The 23,515-nt window shown below is 34.3% G+C and overlaps 1 protein-coding gene across 1 annotated transcript in view; it reads left to right on the top strand.

The window, feature by feature from the left end:
* The window catches only part of LOC149808240 (lysosomal-trafficking regulator-like), a 250,120-nt gene that overhangs the window by 72,067 nt on the left and 154,538 nt on the right, over window positions 1-23,515 (top strand). The window contains exons 10-16 of the mRNA XM_089975328.1: window positions 73-301; window positions 4,711-4,884; window positions 7,252-7,396; window positions 10,188-10,323; window positions 12,144-12,327; window positions 14,693-14,886; window positions 21,183-21,437. Coding sequence (XP_089831454.1) covers window positions 73-301; window positions 4,711-4,884; window positions 7,252-7,396; window positions 10,188-10,323; window positions 12,144-12,327; window positions 14,693-14,886; window positions 21,183-21,437 — 1,317 coding nt within the window. The remainder of the gene's footprint in view (window positions 1-72; window positions 302-4,710; window positions 4,885-7,251; window positions 7,397-10,187; window positions 10,324-12,143; window positions 12,328-14,692; window positions 14,887-21,182; window positions 21,438-23,515) is intronic.

Raw genomic sequence — 23,515 nt, 5'->3', positions numbered from 1 at the left:
TTCTGTCAGATGTACTATCATTCTTTTCTTTATTTAGCAAATAAAGTAATTGATTGCTTTTTATCCTTGCAGGATAATTTATTGTCAGTGTTGTTGACGATTGTTGAAAATTCCCCACTCTTGCCATACCATTCTGTAAGGTTTCCAGTGAAGGTGACTGAGCCCCGGCCAGAAGATGACAACAAAAGGGACTTCCTTGAGAGTGGATCTTTTGATCAACCCCCTGTTCATCCTTCCAAAGTGGTTCCTTTCTTTAAAGCTATGTCCAGCATGTTGATGATAGGGGCTCCAAAAATACAGGGTAAGGATCCCAACATACAGGGTAAGGATCCCATCATACAGGGTAAGGATCCCAACATACAGGGTAAGGATCCCAACATACAGGGTAAGGATCCCAACATACAAGGTAAGGATCCCAACATACAGGGTAAGGATCCCATCATTCAGGGTAAGGATCCCATCATACATGGTAAGGATCCCAACATACAGGGTAAGGATCCCAACATATTGGGTAAGGATCCCAACATAGAGGGTAAGGATCCCAACATAGAGGGTAAGGATTCCAACATACAGGGTAAGGATCCCAACATATTGGGTAAGGATCCCATCATACAGGGTAAGGATCCCAACATACAGGGTAAGGATCCCAACATACAGGGTAAGGATCACAACATACAGGGTAAGATTTTAGACATGTACCAAAATTATGGTGAAAAGTTTTTTTTTTATGAACAGAATTTTATTGAAAACATTTAGTCCTTGCACATGTTTGTATTATATATGAAGTTTAGCAGCATGTCAACACAATCTTGGCTATATAGTGCTGAATTGAAGTTATGTTCTAAAAATGTAAACTTTATGGTAAAAGTTGCAAAAATGTGTGGGAAATAAACTTTTCAAAGTAAATGTAAGCATGTGGTCCTACAAGATAAAGGATAAAAGTTTAAAATGGTATAATTCTTTTAAAGTTATATAAGATAAAAGATAATGGTATCAGTATAAAATGCTTAAAATATATGGCGAAAATTTGTTATATAAACCAGGAATTGTGAGTATACCATTTATTATGTCTTCAATCCAATGACAGATGAGAGGAAACTACAGCATTGATGAAATTTACCTGGAACTTGCCAATTGCATTGCTAGTCACATGACTACACAAATCTTGCAACCTACATATTAATGACATCAGAGGTCAAATAGTCACATGACATCAACAATAAACCATTTTCATTGTTGCTGTAGGATATCAGATTGAAAATATAAATGATAAGTCATGTATTCTTTATTAAAAAATGTAAGAACATCCCAAACTGTTTATTCTGGAAACAGTGACCGACCAAAATTCTGTTACTGTCGCAGCAACTTGGAGGAAACCAGATTCACCAAGCAGAGAACACATGTCAGTTCGGTGGTCAATTGATACCAACAAAAACATCATTGAAACATGCTCAATACTTGATGAATCTGATTTTCTATATCTTGCTGCGATACCAACAGGTTTCTGGTCGTTGTTCTCAGAATAAATATGTTGAGAATTAGTTGTGTATTATATTTATTTGCAAACATTACATGACTTTCATTTAATATTTTCAAATGTTTTGTGCAACAACATTGGATGATGGTTTACTGTTGATATCATGTGACTATTTTGATGTGAGTCAGTATATTATCAGTTAATAAAAAAGGTAAGAGTTGTTTATCTTACAGTTCACTGCAAAAATTTTTTTGATAACATCCAGTAGCATTTTTAGCTGTCTTCAGAAGATTACAATTTTCTGACCACTGATGACCACTGATGACAGTCACTGTAATTATTAAGCTTCACACTTAACAGGCTCTCAATAGTTGTCTGGTTCAGATTTCCCCTGAATCACTTTGTATTTTTCTAAGAATGGAGAATGTCCTCTCTGCATCAGCACAAGACTGTTGTATTGACAAGACAGCTATGATCAGCCAGCAGATAACTTTTTGCTTCAGTTTCCTGTTCCTGGGTTTGTAAGGTTGATGACTGCTACCAATAAACCGAGCTAGGTTCACTCCATGGGGAAAGTTCTCGATTTGGACTTTAGATGAATTCCAAAGTCTCATCCTCAGGAACTTTTTTCTTTGGCGTAGATACAAACATTTGTTGGCAGGTTTCACCACTGTGAATTTAAAAGAAAAACAGAATGATTTAGACTTTAAATAAATGATGAAAAGTACTTGATGTATTTATGCTTTATGAATAATTTATCCCAACTTTAAAATGAATTATCATGTAGGATGTGGGAGGTTTTGGGTTTGATCCCTGTCCGAGTCATACCAAAGACTTACAAAAATGCTACTAACAGATGCCTTGCTTGGCTCTCAGCATTAAGAGCTTAGTGTTAAGACTGGTCGGCCTGGTGTCGGGATAATGTGACTGGTTGGGACATCATGCTACATGTCTGCAGCATGATGCCCCCGTGCTAGACATCACTATAAACTGTCACACTGCGGACATCATAGCGATATGACTGAAATTTTTTTAAAGCTACATTAAAAATCCAAATCACACACACACACAATTATCTTGTAATATACTGTTAATTATTATATTTCATCTAGGGATTGAATTTAATTTATGTGTGTGAAATACAAAAATGCATACCTTTAAAACACACAATGCAAACTCAGGACCTTGCTACTAACCTGCACCCACTTAAAAACTCTAATATCCATGCACTGTTGAATTTGTAATATATTTTATCCTGTGGTTTCTTAGCATTTGGGAGAAAGCATGCATTTGGCATTATGCTATGAATTGATTAAAAAAAATGCAAAAGCTGCCCATAAATATTAATCTTAAAACACCGTAAACATTACAAGGACAATTAAACATGAGAAATTATCCCAAAACTTTCTCTAGTGTGTCTGCTAAAATGATTTATTATTGTTGGTCTCCTTCTTAAATCCCTTCTGGTATTGGTTGGCTGATTATCATCAAAGGCTCAGAAGAAATCATGACAACCTTTTACTCCTTCACTTCAAAAGTTATTCCACTTTTGGCTTTGAACTCTCAATATTCCATCAATAAGGTAATCAATTAACAGTTTGTTGTGGACAACACAAGTTGGCTGTTCTTGAACAATAGATTTTCCATGCATAATTATCACAACATTTCCAGTCTTCATTCGACTGATTCTGGCTAGTTTCTCTAATGTTTTTATAGAACATGTAAATACCATCTTTTGGCTATTTAATTACTTTTTATAATCTTGTGATTTTCAAAAGCAGTAGATTTTATGTATAAAATGGTACTTGCGATAGATGCCCTTTGAAACTGAACTTATGTCCTACTGCCAGTAGAACCACATATACCAGCATTTTTCAATTCTTAGCATGCCCAATATGTATGCCATGAACATATTCATGTCCAGCTGTTCAATTAATGCATCATTTTAGGTAGAAACGATTTATCTAAAATAAATTTTAAATGCTTGTAAAATAAATTAAGTCATTGTTTTTTTTCTGACAGTTTTTGCATTAGAACAGCTTGGGTAGAATTAAGGCAGCTAGATTGTAATATGTTGTAAAGATTTCTTTTATGTGTTGTCAGTTTGGTTTATGTTACAATCCAGTTGTTCCACTTTTTCTAAAAATCCACCATGTATAGAAAGGTTTTAGTACCACAGTGTTTTTTTCTAAAAGGTGTATTATAATGTCATAAAAAATTGGATTTTTTTATACATTAACCAAGTTTTTTAAGTTCTTTGTTATCTCTGTCCATAAAAGTCATTTGGAACACAGGATGTCTTGTAGCTAATAAAAGTCATTTGGAACACAGGTTGTCTTGTAGTTAATAAAAGTCATTTGGAACACAGGTTGTCTTGTAGATAATAAAAGTCATTTGGAACACAGGTTGTCTTGTAGTTAATAAAAGTCATTTGGAACACAGGTTGTCTTGTAGCTAATAAAAGTCATTTGGAACACAGGTTGTCTTGTAGTTAATAAAAGTCATTTGGAACACAGGTTGTCTTGTAGTTAATAAAAGTCATTTGGAACACAGGTTGTCTTGTAGTTAATAAGTCATTTGGAACACAGGTTGTCTTGTAACTAATAAAAGTCAATTGGAACACGGGTTGTCTTGTAGCTAATAAAAGTCATTTGGAACACAGGTTGTCTTGTGGCTAATACTCAGTTCTCAAATTGTTTTACTGCAAAAAAACATTGCATTAACTTGCATTCATAACTGTATGTTTTAATTATCCCTAAATTATTTGAAAATGATCCCTAAACTCTAAATACAACAATTTCCATGCAGCATATCTTCATCTACCATACTGTGGCATAAAGGAATGTGACTATATTGACAAGGTCAGATTATCTGTTCAGAAAAGTAGACTAAACCTGCATTGACAGAGGGTACTGTTTAGTAAAATAAATATAAATCACAAAGAAAGCTTATGAAATAAAATGAAAAAATCCAACTTTCTGGTCTAGGTATGCATACCAAAATAAAAATGACAAATGCGACATTGATTGGTTCACATGAACATATAACAATTATTCGTAAAAATGAAAAAAATGATTGTCATTGGACTCAAAATGTTTATTTTTGCCAGTAACTGTAAGTAAAAACATATTTTAAATGTGAAATATATATGCTGATTTTTCTTTGAGTGCACAAACTGTTTATATTTATAAGAAATCTCTTGGTCAGCAACAATATCATATGTATATTTGCAGATACTGTTGAGGCAGAGAAGAAACTTCACTATCAAGAAGTGTGGGGGATATCTGCCATTCAAACCTCACTACTTAGCTCCCTCACATGGCCACCATTCCAGAAGGGCTTTAGTGTTGCCTTGTGGTGTCAGCTTGTGGATGATGGTGTCAGTAGCAACACAGTAAAATTTACAGGTCAAGATTATCTCTCTAGTGTGGATACAAAATTCTATTTTGATGAAACCGATATGGAAAGGAATGTAGTTGATTTAAGTCTTCCCAAGTCTGTTGTAAACTCTTAAATCACAGCTTCTTTTGCCCACCAGAGAGAGTTATCCCATATTTTACATGGATCTAGAAAAAAAACTAATCCAAAAGGTTAACGCCTACCCTTTGTAATGTCGGTCACTTCATGTTGTAGTTTGGAATGCACAAATCATACACAGACTTCTCATTTCTTGAAACTTGTTCACAGAATTAATGGGTGCTTTAGCTAATAAAATGAATTTTCCCAATGCATGTGGGTAGGAGACAGAATTCCTACACTCAGGAATAAGATTTGTTCAAGGGACTTGGCAGGAACACCTAGGACATCCTACTCACTAAGGCTTGATGATCCTACAATGGTCCGTCACATTTGGAAGATTCTGTCAATTCGTGTTTTCATAATATGAAAAGTCAGCAATATAATAGTTTTGAGAGATATGTGAGAAACCTATAGATACATTCATATAGATGATGAGATGTCCACTACAACAATAGCTACTGTATTTACTCCCTTATTAGTCGAGTCAAACTGTAGACAACAAAGATTGTGATCCTCGATAACATAATACACCTGCAGATCAAGGTCTGTATTGTTTGTTCTTCTGATTACTTATAACAAACTGTAGAGATCCAGATCTGTCAGCATATTATGTGACATCAGATCTGGGTCTGTGCACTTTGCAGATGGACTTATAAGCATTTACATACAGTACCAAATATGTAAGATTTAGGGCTTTCTTTGATGATTATTTGAATTGATACCTGTACATACATGCATCAACAGGCAATTTGTAGAGGCTGAATTCCTAGTTAACCATTACCTTAGTTAATGGTTAAAATTTTGTTACATTTATGGTTTTGATTGAGAATTTTGTTTTAATTTATAGTTTTTACACGTTCAGGAATTTATTATTTATTTAACTTAATAGATGCCACTTAGTTGACATAAACTGCTACTTATCTGGGCAGTTTATGTGGAGCAGCTGCATCATGTGTGTGCCCTTGGGGGTAGGGGATTCATTAAATATAAGGGAAATTGAATGAAATAAACAAAATAGGGCTTGCAAAATTTATTGCAATTTTCCCACATTACATTATTGCTTTTTCTTTGTGCACAATGTTTTTGAAATCAGTTGGATGACAATGGCTTTTCCTAGAATAGATCCTGGATCTGCAGGTCAGGAGTTTGGATCCAGAGTCCCTAACTGAAAATTCTATGCATGAACATGTGCACAGGCATTGTGCCAAAATGCATATTTAAACCAAATAATCAAATCCCAGTGACTATGCCATAAAGCAGAGGGTATTATTTTATGATCTTGTCCATCCATCAGTTACCAATTTCCTTTCCAGACACAAACTTGAGATGTCAACCATCTACAGTTAGCAAATGTTGTGGATGGATTGCATGTGGGGTGAGAAAGAACCTTGTTGATTTCAGGATCAAAAGGTCAAAGATTGAGGTCACTGACTGAAAAATTGTTTCGGCACAAAAACTAATACGTTTATCACAATCATTACTTACAAAACTTTGTGGATAGTTTGTATTTGGCGTAATTATGAACCCTATTGATTTGGAGTTCAAAAGGTCAAAGGTCAAGGTTACTGTGACTGAAAGAAGAGAAAATGGTTGCACAACAAAGTTTGATTTCTCCACCATCTACAGTTAGCAATTTTTATGAATGGTTTGCACTTAGGTATAAAAGAACCTTATTGATTTTGTGGTCAGAGTGTTAGAGGTCAAGGTTTCTGCATAAGAAATTAAGCTCTGGACCAATAACTGTCATGACAAGTATACGGTTGATTGGCACATTAGGTAAGAAAGGAGCCAGTTGATTTTTGGATTGAAAGATCAAAAGAGGAAGTATGGTTTTTTGCATAATAACTTTAGTTCTAGACCCTGTACCTTTACCAGAATTTGTGGCGGGTTTTCTATTCAGGTATAGAATAAGTCTTTTGATTTTGGGACCAAAATGTGTTAGGGTCATTGTAGAAAAATAGTTTCAGCAGAATAACTTTCATTCTAGCTTTATCCTTGACTAAACTTTATTAATGAATTGCATTTGTGGTTATTAGGAAACCTTTTGTGGGGTATGTAGCTCAGATGTCAAGTTCATGGTTAAGTCAAATAAGAACATTATGGTTTCTTCACTGTAACATTTGTTCAAAAGTACATGCCTTCATGTTAGATCTAGGTCACTGAGCCCCATTGGTCAATAATCTCTAATGTTTACCAACCAATGCCTACACAGTGGACAATGTGCCATTCATGTTACTCCTGTTTTAACATTACAGATACTTTTGTCACACCTCAGCACACAGCATCCAGTAGTAGGCATGGTATCTCTCTTGATAATTGCCTCCATCTTGTATCAGTTGGGACCAGAGAAAAAATGTTTGAAGTATGGACCAAACCAGAAGATGGATCTCTCATATTCAGGTATTTCTTCCTACTCTGATTCTTTTATTTCATGTACTGCGAATTTGTTTATTTTTGTGGGTATCAATTTTCATGGTTCTGACAAAATGAAAAGATATTTGTGTTAGTACATAAATTTCTATGAATTGGGAGAGTGGCCCCATTGTTTTCACAGAATAATCATTGTTCGTTGGGTCCCTGCATTAAATTTTTTTGGCATACTTGAGAGCTTATGCTTTCACCTTGCATCTGTTGTCAGTGAGCAGTTTTTTGGTGTCATGACTCTTAATAAACTACATGGAGGAAAGTCAGAAAACTTGGCATACTGTTTTATTCTGAGGTCTGGTTGGTTCTGACTGAAAGTAGTTGCTCTTAGACATCCATTATGGTGGCCATTTTGAGAAGAAAAAAATCACATTTTTTTTTTCTCCACTCCTAAATGCATGGATAGTCATATTATCATGGTATTTTTACTAAAAGACTTTTTATGACCTGCACTTGGTCATAAATGAAACTGTCTGTTATCCAACATTGTCACCATGGCTGCCATCTGGGATGTCTTGTTATTGATACTATTGCCTGCATAAATGTTCAGCTCATCATGGTGTTTTCACTAAAAAACTTTTTATGGCATGTATAGATGGTCAGAAATAAAACTGGTATTGAGCTGATTTCCAGCATTCATCATAGTAGCCATCTGGATAGTCTTTTTATTACTGTTTCTCCTGAATAGATGCTAATATCAACAGACGTCTTATGATATTGATATTGGTCAAGAATGTGGACTGTTTATCGTGAAAATCTTTTGATGACTAGTTCTAAGTAGGTACTCATAACCACATAATGTTTTGCATGAGACACTTGGTAGTTGGTCTTGTGTTAAAGTCACGATTGTCTGACTTTCAAAATGTCTGCCTTAGTTGCCATCTTGAAAGTCTTCATGGTTGTATTGATGGGCTTTTCACTATTGCAATATGTTGCAGGTCTTGAATGACAGCTTGCTCATTTGACTTCGAGTGTGGCAAATGTAGTGGCCATCTAAAACTAAACAACTCTTGTTATCACCACTTTTCTTGAAAGAATGGTGGTGGTATTTAATATGGGATTTTCACTAAAACACATTTTGCAGTATGTTACTGGTTCGGAATAAAATTATGATGTTCTGACCAACAACATGTTTTGATATTGTGGACAAATTTTACTTTGTATTTCATTGGTTTGCAATAAACGAGTTGATAGTGGCAACTGCTATAGAAACCTAAGTGGTTAGAGCATCCACCTCAGATGCAGGAGGTCACAGGTTTGAACCCGTCATACCAAAACTTTAAAAATGTTACTAGTAGCTAGCTTGCTTGGCACTCATCATTAATAGGTTAATGTTAGGACTGGTTGGCCTAGTGTCAGGATAATGTAACTGGGTGGGACAGACATGTGGCATGATGCCCCAGTGCTAGACATCACTATAAACTGCCACACTGCATATATCGTAGGGATATGACTAAAATTGTTAAAGCTACATTAAAAATCTAACCACGCACACACACACATAAGTTGTTAGCACACTGATATTGATTTTAGGGTCAAAAGTCTTGACTCGTTTATTTGTCTGTGATGACTTATGAGCAGGATACAACAGACATGCATGAATGGATTTTATCAACCCCATTTGGTGATATACGATAGTTATTCTAATATATACCCCATGGGCATTACAATTTCCAAAGGGGGTAATGTGTTGATTTTGTTGTGTCTGAGCTGAATTCTTTTTAATACCATACATCACTGTTTGACTGAAGACTTTTCTAAATTAAGTTGTTTTGATTTTTGTAACAGTCATTGGATTACTCATGTACTGTTTTTGGACATTCCATAATGGATATGTACTGATCTATAAACCTCTATAATGTAGGAATTTCTTTTCTTTGGGGGAAAAAGGAAGGCGTTTATTAGAAGAGGGCTTCTATTAGAGTAACTATGGTATTTTAAGACTACTTTGAATGATAACTGCGGTCACATGGTTTATCAATTTATTTTGCTGGAGTTTCTAAAAGAACGATCTGAGATGTTTTCAGTACTCACCAATTAAATATGATAAAAGGAGGGATGAAAATGATATTTTGTGAATTCCTGCAAATTCTTTTCCATCAGTAGAACATCATTTCTTTAAGTGTGTCTGGCTAGAAATTCATGGTACCCTTTGAATAACAGTGAATTTACACTATTTGATGGCTTTTGCTGCTGCTCATTTATCTAGATCATTACAGCCTGAATTTCTAAAAAGTATTGGAATAAATTGCAGGTTTAGTATATGAAATGTTTTTTCTTTCTAGCAGATTATCCAGTATTGTTGGAGTATTGTTTTTGAGTATGCAGTTTTTCCAGCAGACAGGGAACTAAGAAAATTGACCTGTTAGGACACTTGGTTACTTAACAACACATGGTTACTTAGCAACACTTGGTTGCTTAACAACTTTATAATTATTATGTGGCTGTTTTAAGACTGTTGCTTTCTGACATCAGTGACCTAAAAGGCACATTGACTGCAACTGTGTTATATATTCATTAATAGCATCTGGTGGGTTGTTTTTAAGTTAAAACCTTTCTTGTAATGAGTTTTAGATAATATAAAATCAAGGTTTTAAAAAAAAATATTGTTTTTCTCAAGGTCTTTGTTTGACAGAGGAAGCCATTTAAGTATAGAGAAACAGTGTGTGATTCATTGTGAACATTTTATTAGCAGAACAGTGACCCCTTTGTTTGACTGTTATGATTAAATGAACTGTATTTTGTCTGTGTATATTTTTTCTGCTAGACTGACAAGTGAGACAGCTGGGGTTGAATTGGTTGTACAGGAAACAGCTCGTAAGAATATTCTACCCCTGGGTGACTGGCATCATGTTGTTATCAGTTATGTGGAAGGTTTAGATGGTAGCACTTTAACAGGACAGGTAAAACTATTTTTAAACTACACTACTTTGTTTTATTCTGTTTTAAATGAATATCACTAGTAAATGTAGAATTTCTTGGATGGAGGGACTGATACCATATCCCATGAATCAGTTACTGCTTTTACTTGTTTCTGGTAAATACAGTCTTACAAGCAGCCTAACAGACACCTTCCATGTTGTACCTTTTCATCAGATTGAACAATCCTTGGAAGCTTTTTTTCTTTAAAAATTTTACTTCATTACTTCATATTAGTGCCTTTGGACACCTCTACTCCATTCTCATGGAAGTGCCTTTGGATGCCTCTGCCTGATTTGCATGGAATCGTGCTTTGATGCCTCTCCACCATTCTCATGGAAGCACCTTTCGACGCCTGCTGTAAACATCTGCGATTTGGAGCTGGTTTTATTAGCGTCACCTTTGGGGAAAACCCCCTATTAGATATTACATTACATTGATTTGAATGACCATTACATCAGATCACATGGTCGATGTTTAAGCTCTAGTCATGATCTGCTATTTAAAGTGGCTGGGTCATATTCTCCTCTCACCAATATGAAGGCCGTGGATTTTGTTCAGTACTTTCTGCACTTTGCATGATTAGAATCACTACTATGAAAGCTTCCATAACTTAGGTAAAAGTTAAAAATAGATTTTTTAAAAAATTTCTTCTCAGAAAACTTGTTTTCAAAAACTGTTTAACAAAATTTACCAAAGTTTGACACAAATCATCCATTGAGAAATGTCTTTCAAGTCTGTATAATTGAGGCTAATTTGTCCTTAGATATGGCCATAATTGCTTAAAATCGAAAAGCCTTTAAGAGACTGTTTAAAGACAAAATTCAACCAAATCTGAGTGACAGCATCCAGTCAAAAGAGGCTTTTCAGTTTTGTGCAAATTATGGTAGGCTTCCATGAAATATTCCCACTTTAGTTGAAAATAGAAAAAGTCAACAGTGCCTCTGAAAAACCTCAATCGAATTTGACAAGTATTGATATAAAGCATCCAAACATATAGGCTTTACAGTATTGGACAAATGATGCTGTTGTACTACCAACCATATCTGTAGATGCAAAGTATAGATATGCCATAAGAGTTGTTTTTATAAGATACACAAGCAACAGTTGTCATGGTCCGCTTGTTTTGTTACAGTACTATCCATATGCTAGATGTCTAGTAGGTTATTGTTACGTAAAATGATAAATGACTCACATTGACAGCATTTTTTAAAATATTTTTTTATACAGATTTTTTCAATACAAAAGAGTTCTCTTTGATCCCATAATGATTTGCTGAGACCAAAATGGTAGATGAAATCTTAAGTGTAGATCCCTCAGCAGTATTTTAGGTTCTTGTATTTAAGTATTGGAGGTTTCAGGAGTCAGCTTTAATATTAAATTCTGAATAATTAGTTTAAATTCCTTCCAGAATTTTCTTGCAAAAATTTGACCTTTGTAAACTGTGTTTAATTGTTGTAATTGCATGATCAGTCACCATTGCAACGAATTTCCTGAAAAAAATCTAAACACAAAAAAAGTTTTCTTGCAAAGATGATATCCACATATGTCTGAAAAAGTTGAACAGGTGTACTGTGTATGTTTATGCATACACCATGACCAGACCTTTGATTTCCATCTTTGCCTTTGCTTTTCTTTTTGCACAGATTACTGGATACCAAATAAAAAAATGCATACAGTTATAACAGATTTTAATTGGCAGATGAGATTGAGGCATTTGACAACAGATCATGACATGAACACCTTACACCCACCAGAACTGACCCAAATATATAAAAATATTTGTCACTCTTTCTATTTGTAGACAACAGTTGTTACAGATGGTTGGCAAAGTCACTCTTTCACCTTGGATCATTCCTTCTCAGCCATCAAGTCTCGTAATAAGTCAGGTGTCCTGTCTCCTCAGTTCTGCCTTGGTCATGTCATTGAGGATCCCAGGAGCTCAGCATTAGGGACTTTGTCTCTTGGCCCAGTGATGTTTTTCAAAGGTGGGCTTATTTTCAGGACTTGGCATATAGTCTTACCATATACATCTGTTCTGCATATTCATTTGTCATACATCCATTTTCTTTTTTTTCTCCCTCTGTTTTTAATTCATTTCCACTCAGTAACTTGATGGATTGATACTAGATTTTAATTTGGGGATTTATATTAAGAAAAATTAGGTCAGACATGGGTTTTAGTTTTCCACATTTTGTGACAAATTTAATGGAGTTATGGCCCTTATTCAACTAGACTTTTGCCCTTATATATTAAACTGAGCTTTCTTTAATTTGATTGACTATCTGTTCTATATGGATACATCTTTATTATTAAATATAATATGCAGGAGAGAAATTCTGCTAAAATTGTGGAGAATTTTCCTTATTTCAGATGTCACTATTTGTCTTCTGCAATTGATATTTTTAAAAGCTGATTAAAAGAGGTATATAAAAGAATTTAAAGAATTTAAGGAATAAAGAATTTAAAATATTTAATGTGAAGTAGCAGCTTTAAGATTTTATATGTGTTCAAAAACTTCTCAGGTGAGATATAATGCAATGTTTTTGTAATTAAACTCGCCCATTTTTCTTTTCACCTGAAGTTCACAAATTTGTTTAACTTGCAAGACATTATAAGGTACTGAACCCTTTTTGCAGTTCTTTCTTTAGTGTTAGTACTGTCATACAGATTATCCAATTTTACAGACTATTTATTTTCAAAATTTATAATAATTTTGAATAGTACCTAACATTTCTGGACAACAATAGTTTGTTAAAGCTGATGATAACAAATCAAGATGGAACGTCAGTTAAGGAATGTTTTACCTGTGCTCAGAATGTATAAGTGACAAATTAGACAGTGAAACCTTTTGGTTACTCTCATTATCAAATGGATTAACTGAAGGTGTTTCAATAGGCAGAAAACAAAAACAGCTGACATTCTCCAGAGCTTGTTTTATGAAGTTCCATAACAAAGCAAGTTGCAAACTTGTTAGAGGTGATGATAAAGAGAGAAAAAAAATCTTATTATGACAGTGGGTCAGATTGATTAATTAAGCACTTTCATTATTGTAAATTAATAGTCATCAACATTACATTAAGTCAACATATGACTGCAGATTTATTTTATTTAAACCATTGGAGAGGTTACTAATGGAAACAAAGCAGTCATGAACATTAAATCAGAAACACTTGAGTTCTTGAACCAGTCTAAGTAATTTGGTTTATTTGCATATTTAGAGCAGAAATCACCTTATTTAAACTTGTAATGTCAAGGTTGGCTCAGACATTTTTGAAAAAAACAAATTGAAATATTTTTCAGATTTTCAGAGGTAACATAATATGGATACTGTAGACATTTCTGTTGTCAGAAACGATTAACATCACAAAACATGCTTGATATTAGAACTCACTCCAATCAGCCTATTTTATTATTACCTGTATCATGGTCAAATTTCTATCAATGACTGTGACTTGTTGGGCTTTAATCAGTTGATTTTGTTAAAACTTTATATGTCAGAGAGATTAAGCAACATGATAATAATCTGCCATAATTCATAAGTTAACCTAGAGTTTACCAAAATCAGATGTCATTTAGAGCCATTCAGTGGTGGGTACTGGTCACTGTTCATACTTATCACCATTGGTAGTACATATACAACATGAGCAGACAGTCATAGTTTTGCAAATAGAAAGAATTCCAACCAGTATTCTGATTTGTATAAGAAATCACTTATATACATCATCTAGAAAGTGTGAATTTTGGCAAGCAAGAAGCTACTGAAAGGTAGTTTACCCATCCAGACCACTTTCAACCAGCATCTATCTTATGGGGAACATTGATAGACAAGCATGAAAATACATATTTATTTTATGGGTATGACAGTGTGGAAATATTATGAATTTCATTAGCATATAATTTATTTAAATAGAAAGAAAAGTAATTATTTTTTAATGTCCAGAGACTTAGGGTAATGACAGTACTAAAATTTAATGCTGATTTCAGTTTTTGGAATTCATAAATATCAGATAGGAAACTAGTATGAAATGATGGGTACATTTTTTTCACTATTTGCACATGCAGCTTGCAGAGAAGGAATAGAAACCTTGCAAGAAACAAGTCTGCCAAATATTTTCTTAATTTCTTCCATTGATTTCATAAAAGATACATTATATTTGATAATAATTCCTGTGTGTTAATCATAATTCATCAATTAAAATTGCTGCATGTATTACAGAAGCCATGCCACAATCATGTTATATCTGAATTTGTGTCGTAATGAAGGATGGTATAGCTGGGTTTCATTGTATTTGATAATGATTGCTAGTGTTAATCATGATCCATCAATTTACATTGTTGTATTTATTACAGGTGCCATTGAAAGCAAGGACTTGTGTTTCCATTTATATGCTCTTGGTCCCAGTTGCCAATCTATCAGCAAATGTGATAGAGCAGAAGACATTTTTACCTATGCTCCACTTTTGAAGAAAAATGTAGTGCTGCAGGCAAAGATACAGTATGACATCCTCGTGGGTCTTAAGAAAGTGAGCTTAGATGAACTGAGGGTATGTAATTCTGAATATGCAATATATTTACCAAGTACTTTTAAATATGCAGTATATTTACCAAAGACTTTTAAATATGCAGTATATTTACCAAGGACTTTTCTGGTCCACTGCTTTGATTTGGGATTTTGAGCATTAACTTAGGTATATGCAGTCTAACCCCTCTTAACATTTGTACAAAGTGTCATGCCAAAACAGTTTTTGACTCCCAAACCCATGACATGTTTGTGTTTGTAAAAACACGACTGCCATCAAATCTTATGAAGGAAAGATCGGGAGTGGGGGGCAGAGAGAGAGAGATTGATTGGTTTCTTGACACCATGATATATGCCCATAACTTATAGCCTATATAAATAGTGAACAGTCATGCCTAACACTCTTGCAAACATGTCAGCATGGGACAATTTATATAGTTAATTGACATGGATTCAGCTTAAAGGTAAAGCCAGTCAGAGATAAACAGACACTATTGTACAAATTACCTTTTCGACAGACAATTGCACCAAGGGTTATTTTGTGTGAAAGTTTTTTCAGCACAGTGGTTGGAGACCCTGCTTGGCTAATTTGCATAGGTAAAGTACATGAAGTGGAACAACCCAGTTCATTTGAAGTTAGGTAAATCAAAGAGATAGATGTTGAAGTTATTACACTTTGTTGAATTGGAATGTTTAAGCCATCAGTATGAAAAATTATAGGCTGGTTCATGATCAGCAGCAATGTTTTTTTTAAAGTCCAATTTTACTCCATATATAAAGTGTAGAGTATGATTATTTCTGTAGTTGGAATAGGGTGGAAGTATGGTTCATTTTTTAATATCCAGTCATTTTCTATTAGTGTCTATAAGCAGACAATGTACTCTCAATTGTATGACATTGCTTTCGTGGGTCATATGCATGAACCCCTCATTGGGATCACAAAGCTCAAACACCTACCAGCACTGTTGGAAAGGTTGTCAGGTTCACAAAATTATCCCATCACCCATAATTCTTCTTGTATGTTCTTACCTCCCATTTCCAGGTACTCTTTTAAACAGCTAAAATTTATCATAATTTTGATCACTGATTGAGAGTTTTTGATTACTGATTTAGAGTTTGTGATTACTGTTTGAGAGTTTTTGATTAGTGATTGAGAATTTATGATTACTGAGTTAGAGTTGTGATTGCCTATTGGGAATTTATGATTGCTGAGTTAGAGTTTGTCATTATTGATAGAGAGTTTGTGATTATTGATAGAGAGTTTGTGATTACTAATTGAGAGTTTGTGATCACTGTTTAAGAGGTTGCCATGTACTTCACTGAGTAATTCAGTTTTCTTGCATATAATCCATACTCAACTTTGAAAATTGTAGATTCATATTTGCCACCTTATATCAGAGTCAAGTCTGTTTTATTGATGATGTCAAGCAAAAATTGTACACCCTGATTTGCCAGCATCTTATTTGGTAGCAGATTCAGGTCTGTAGTATGTAAAGTTGGATGCAAATTGTGTGATTCATAGACCTACCAACTGGCATGACTTGACCCTATATGTTATGAAAATGACCCTTGAAATAAGTTCTGTGGAATAAAAGCAAAAGTTACAGAAATGGATTGTTACAGTAAAATCTTGATACTGGCTTGTCTGTGGTTTGGTTCCAGGTTTCATATTAGGTTCAGGGAACCAGACTACCATATTTACCATATATGTTGGGACAGCATATTGTTTAGGACACCATAAATTTATTTTAAAAGTAATTTCTTTGTGCACTTTATGTTCTGGGACACATTGTTTTTCTCCAGTCATAAGTTGTGGGACACCTTTTAAATCATTTGAAAATTACATCGGCAAATGCACTCAAATGTAAATTTTATTAAAGAAACTTTTAAAAAAGAAAATGCTGTGAGTGTTGTTTGTTTACACTTTTCTTCCTAGATGCAAATTCGTTAAGAACAAGAGCACAGGTAAGAATGAATTGTTTGTGTTTATGAGAGTGATTGATAAAATACTAATTCCAAAACCGAACATCTATTATTTTCACAGCAGTGATATCTAACATAATTCAAGTACTGCTGAACAAACTTGAATGCTGCTAATATATTTAATTTAAATCCTTCAATCTGTCCACATTATTAATTGCCCACTCAACTTTCTCAGGCTCAAATCCATCAAATTCGTCCTCTTCACTGTCTCTGCCATCACATTCAGTATCTCTTATGGTATTGTCCTCACATCCATTCAAGTTACTGTTAATACCACAAACTTTAAATTATTTTTGGATCAGATCTGGCTTGTCCTGAAGCGATTCAAACATCTTTTATTTACACAGCAGTGATATCTGACATAATCCAAGTACTACTGAACAAACATGAATGCCACTGATATATTTTAAAAAACCAGTTGCCCAGTTCCTACCGGCTTGAAACTCAATTTCTGGACGTTCACTTGACACAAATTCCTTGGCATAAGCACATATAGTGTCCACACTAACAGGGATCTGCAGATCGCGTTGGACTAGAACCCACTTTGTAATTTTTCCATCTAACTCATTGCCATATGATCCTGGTCTCCCACTCCTTGCTAAATGTCCCCATTCGTTCAGCTGCCGAGAAAAATTTATTTTTAATCAGTTTGCAATGGTTGATTTGGGGATTTTGAAATGTCTTGCTGTTACTCAACTTACATGCAATTTTGAGAAATTTACAACTTCCTCTTTGTGCTTTAATGTAAAACGCTTGTAATGCCCTCGCCTGACATCATCATTTTCGTAGGCATCATGTCTCTCCTGACTGGGGTCTCCAATTTTATGTCTTTTTGCACCTGGTTCATTTTCTTTTACATCATACTGCTTCTCACTAGCACACTTTTTTGGTCGACCTACAGGCCTCTTAGGTGAAGCTTTAGGTAACGCATTTTCTTTCCATGCATGAGGCAAGGCCTCTTCACTACTTGAGCATCGCACTACAAACTTATCCATGATAGTGAAGATCTATAATGTGGTTTATTTTGTTTTATTTTTATTCCCCATTATATATGCTATGTACATGATAACAATGACTGTGAGGAATCACTTTTTGTGTAAATATGTGAGAAGTTATCGTTTCAATGTGGTCCGTTGTTTCTATTTATTTTCAAAATCCCAGTGAAAACTGGTTAGAAAGAAATCAAAGTTGGCTTCCCCATGTTGGCCGACTTTCTATACGTATGTATAGTTAAAAAAAATCTCCACGCTAAAAGGAATCCAATGTCTGCTTCTGGGGTCGGCTTGCTTTGTAATAAATTGACCTTTGTGTTTGATATCCTACCAGTAAGTTCAAACAATGAGTTTATGGCTGTTACAAGGTGTGTTTATTCAACACCTGGGCTTTCATTTATGTGCCATCTGTAGTCATAATTAACACAAATGGGTTTCGAGTTCTTCAGTGTAAATAGTATACACAGCATTAACTTGCATCAATAATACTTTTTGTAACCCATGGAATCAAAAAGATTGTCATTTGTACTCACAGTGAATGTATTTCTAATAATGATTTTAGTTTACGAGATATTGTCATATTGTTAACTGGATATAATACACTCTTGTTTATTTTGTACCTTACACTGTGACACGCATGAATGACAGGTGCTTTAGAGCAATGGGGTTGATAATTCTCTCTCTCTCTCTCTCATTTGTATGTGATTTTGCAGGATCCAGTTTTCATTCTCATGACTTTCAAACTTTTAAGGACAACCAAATATGATTCAATTCTCAATATTCATGTCAATGACCAATGTGTTGTGTTGTCTGACTAAAGCTATAACACTATGGATGCATGCGCTACTTACAGAGTTTGTGGATATTTTTTTCCTTTAATAAAATGCTAATCTCGACACAAAAAGTCAATAAATGATAACAGTACAAGGTTAATTTCTTTCATTTTATTATCAAATAAGCATTTTATTTATCTTTTTTATTGTAACAGGCCGGTTGTGGGGGAGGAGGGGGGTGGTGCAAATTGAACACAATTTATTTCATTTCCTAAGTCTTGTGACACATATGTAGTACATATGGTACCTTTTTGTATCAACTGAGTATTTGTCCCCTCAGTCTTTGCTTTATGTTATCTGTGCCCTTCTTGTAAATTTTAGGGATGGGTTTGCACTTTGGTTAGCAATTAGTGCTTCATTAATTTGTATTCCCCATCATTGTTCTGGTGCTAGCGTAAGTACTGTCTGTGCTTTGTTTAGTTCAGATTGTTTGCATTGCACACATTTTAATTTCTGGGTTTTTAAAGATGCAAGTTGTGGGCCAGTATGTCCACAGGACAGTCCCATGTGACACAATTGTCACACCTGCTTTGCATGCACAGGGTGTGCAGGCATGGATGGCTGTCAAATTTATTGTCATTGGAGTGATTAGATGTGGGAGTTGGCAGAAAGTTGCCACATATGCAATAGGAGGAAGAAGGGCCAATCATCTTCTCCACCTTCAATGGTAACCTTCACAGGAAGGGTCTGGATTAAATCCAGTTGTGGAAGGCTACTGTCTCAATATTCACGTCAGTGACCAATGTGTTGTGTTGACTGACGAAAAGCGATAACACTATGGATGCATGTGCTACTTATGCGGGGTTCATGGATATATTTTGCTCATAATAAAATGCTAATGTCAACCAAAAAGTGAATAAATGATAATAGTACAAGGTTAGCTTCTTTATTTTATTATCAAATAAGTATTTTATTTATCTATTTTATTGTCAAATGTGGTGTGGCCGGTTGCGCCAGAGGGGGTGGAGGCAAATTGAACACAATTTATTTCATTTCCTAAGTCTTGGGACACATGATGTAGGTTTAAAAAAAATTCACTTTAAGTTCTGGGACACAAAAAAAATACTTATTTTTTCGTGTCCCAATATATGCGGTAAATACGGTAACTTTACAGGAAGATATCAGATGCTTTAGACTGTGCATATTTTTTCAGGCAAAATGGCTGAATGATCAAGCTGTTTATAATAAAGAATTTTCAAAAAATGGCATCCAGCATTTGTTACATGTTCATGATAGAAGGAAAAGTGTCTCTTAAAAATGTGTTTATAGTCAGTACAAAAGAATATAAAGGAATATTCAGATTCTTGGAGAAAAATACATGAATGGTAACAGTTACATTTATTGGACATGTGTTTATTTGAGTATATCTCATGGCAGAGATATGATGACTATTATCTTGTGAAAATGTGGAAAAAGAATTGTGACAAGTTGAGAGTTACCATTGCAAGAAGTCATTGAACTACATAGTATTTGGAACTGCAGTTTATATAGAGGTCTTTGATATCAAAGTATACTTGACAAACTTTTTAGTTGAACAAAATATATATCATCACCGCATTAGTCTCCAATACAACATTTGAATGTTTTAAAAGCATTCCAACGTTACAAAAGTAGTACATGATATTTTGTTAAACCTTACTGAAAAGTGGTTGAAGCTACAGAAAAAAGTGCCTTGTGTTAAGATTGGCAGGTCTGGATTCAAGGTTTCAGAGTTTATACTTTACTTTGTAAATCATTATCAGTAATTCAGGTTACTAATTTTATGGAGAAAATACTTCTCTCACAATAAGTTGGAACAGTATTGTGCTGTTGCAAATACACTGTGCTTGGATTGTTCTTAAAAAGTTATAAACGGGGATTGTTAATTATTGTGTGACAACATATGTTTAATTGTGTTATTATTGCCTAGTGTCAAATCTTTATCATCAACAGGACTATTTTATTAAGGAATTTGAATATTATAATCAGACATTACAGATTGCCACATAAAAATCTAAAAAATTCATTTTTTATATCAGAATTATACTTGGGTAGTATATGCATGTATTGGGATAGTATGCATGCTTGTATGTATAGTGTTTAACAGCACATAAACACAATTGTGGCTATATAGTGCTAAGTAAGTTTTGGTATTCCAAAAAAGCACACAAGGCAAAGATAAAGCCAGAAATGGGTTAGTCCTTTAAACAATCCAATTTCTGATATAGACAACACTTCATTAAATAGTTTAACACCTTCTCATCTGGAATGTTCTCACATGATGCCCCTGGGGCAAAAAGGTTGCCTTCATGAATCACCTGTTATGACATGTGGGAGGGAGGGCACTTTTAGGCCTGTTCTACATCATTGAACCTGCACAGGAACATGGGTATTTTCATCAGAATAGTGTTCAGGTTTACAAGTCACTTGATGAGATTAAATGTGATTAAAATTCATGAAAATACATTGCTAGTGTAGATTCATGATATACATTGACTAGTTTGAAAGCTTCAATTCATATGTTTTCTCTTTAGAATTCTCTACTGTTGATGTACAACCCTAAGTATTCAAGGGAGATAAGCCTTTACGGTGCTGTTAGCAAGGGGAACATGTCTGGGCAGCTTGCAGCCAACCTTGGTCTTACACCAGATATGGCCATGTTGACTCAACAACCCAAGCAAATAATTCCAACAATTCAAGGATATCTTCATGCAGACATCAATCTTGGTCTGGAAAAGGCTGTGGAAGAATCAGGAGGGTTGGATGCTGTTCTATTTTTGGTAGCAAAGGTAGGTGCTGACCTTCAGAGTAACATTTACAGGGATACCTCCTTAAGAATAAACTTAAATTTTTTGTGTTTGATGGTGCAACAGTTTATTAGGAAAACATCCACTGCCTCACAAATCCAGACTTCCAGGCTAAGTAAGATGTTAACTTTCGGCTTCTTTTTTTAAATAAAAATGTGTAAAATCTTTCTGCTTTCCAAGGTGGAAGTGAGTTTTTCTTCATTGGCATCCAATAGTTGTAACTAATATTTGTGCTAAATCAGAACACTCTTTTCAAGTATCTCTCCACTAAATTAGCCAGTTAGTTGCTATTGCATCTTATTTAGGTACCATAGAAAATCAGTAATAAATTTTTAAACCCATTTTTGGCTTGGAGAGATTTCCCTCCAAAGCCTATGACATCTGCTCTTCTGTTACTAAAAATAGTTTTAGTTTCAAATAATATGCATTTTTCTGTATTTAGCTCATTTAACATTTTGGTCTTGAAAAATTCAGTTGAGCTTTGTAAAGGGACATCATTCAAATCCTGATTCTAAGAGGAAATCCCCTGATATAGTTTGACAGGATCTTAATTGTGCTTTAATAATAGCATTGTTTGAATAACAAATGCTAATAAAATTTCATTGCAGAAGTACTTTCTTCCAACTTATTAAAAACTTTTTAATCAGTTTTCTGATAATAGGATGAAAAGACATCAAATATTTATTTGCAGTTACATGTATTTGGATGGAAATTAGTGTTAATTATGATAAATAGAAAAGATCAATAATATATTGCAATTTATATTAATCCCATTGATCCTTATTGATGTTCCATATAATCCAAACACTCCAAAGCATAATTATTTTAAATATTTTGATTCCTACAGATTTGATAAGCAGAGAAGAATGTTACTTCTATTCAACATAATGCGGTATTAAAGCCTAAACAGAAAAGAAAATGTTTATTAAGTTCAGCATCTTGACTCTTACACTGGATGAAAAAGCAGCCAGGTGTGTTTTGGCTGGTTTTGGAAAGATCACTTGAACTAAAAATTTTGCAGCAGTTGCATTCAAATGCAGCTATTGTTAGAAGATGCAACATTACCTTAGCTGATTTTTTTATGTTGTGTCCATATCAGTTTCCTGATTTTTTATGTTGTGTCCATATCAGTGTCCTTATTTTTTATGTTGTGTCCATATCAGTGTCCTGATTTTTTATGTTGTGTCCATATCAGTGTCCAGATTTTTTATGTTGTGTCCATATCAGTGTCCTGATTTTTTATGTTGTGTCCATATCAGTGTCCTGATTTTTTATAGTGTGTCCATGTCAGTGTCCTGATTTTTTATGTTGTGTCCATATCAGTGTCCTGATTTTTTATGTTGTGTCCATATCAGTGTCCTGATTTTTTTATGTTGTGTCCATATCAGTGTCCTGATTTTTTATGTTGTGTCCATATCAGTGTCCTGATTTTTTATGTTGTGTCCATATCAGTGTCCTGATTTTTTATGTTGTGTCCATATCAGTGTCCTGATTTTTTATGTTGTGTCCATATCAGTGTCCTGATTTTTTATAGTGTGTCCATATCAGTGTCCTGATTTTTTATAGTGTGTCCATATCAGTGTCCTGATTTTTTATAGTGTGTCCATGTCAGTGTCCTGATTTTTAATAGTGTGTCCATATCAGTGTCCTGATTTTTTATAGAGTGTCCATGTCAATGTCCTGATTTTTTATGTTGTGTCCATATCAGTGTCCTGATTTTTTATGTTGTGTCCATGTCAGTGTCCTGATTTTTTATGTTGTGTCCATATCAGTGTCCTGATTTTTTTATGTTGTGTCCATGTCAGTGTCCTGATTTTTTATAGTGTGTCCATGTCAGTGTCCTGAATTTTTATAGTGTGTCCATGTCAGTGTCCTGATTTTTTATGTTGTGTCCATATCAGTGTCCTATTTTTTATAGTGTGTCCATATCAGTGTCCTGATTTTTTATAGTGTGTCCATGTCAGTGTCCTGATTTTTTATGTTGTGTCCATATCAGTGTCCTGATTTTTTATGTTGTGTCCATGTATGTGTCTAACATAAGTGAGATTGTATTGGTGCAT

The sequence above is a fragment of the Sinohyriopsis cumingii genome, chromosome 1 (genome assembly GCF_028554795.1).
Source record: "Sinohyriopsis cumingii isolate HCF-2022 chromosome 1, ASM2855479v2, whole genome shotgun sequence".
Classification (NCBI taxonomy): domain Eukaryota; kingdom Metazoa; phylum Mollusca; class Bivalvia; order Unionida; family Unionidae; genus Sinohyriopsis; species Sinohyriopsis cumingii.
The sequence above is the reverse complement of the archived record's forward strand: the minus strand, read 5'-3'. Positions and strand labels throughout refer to the sequence as shown.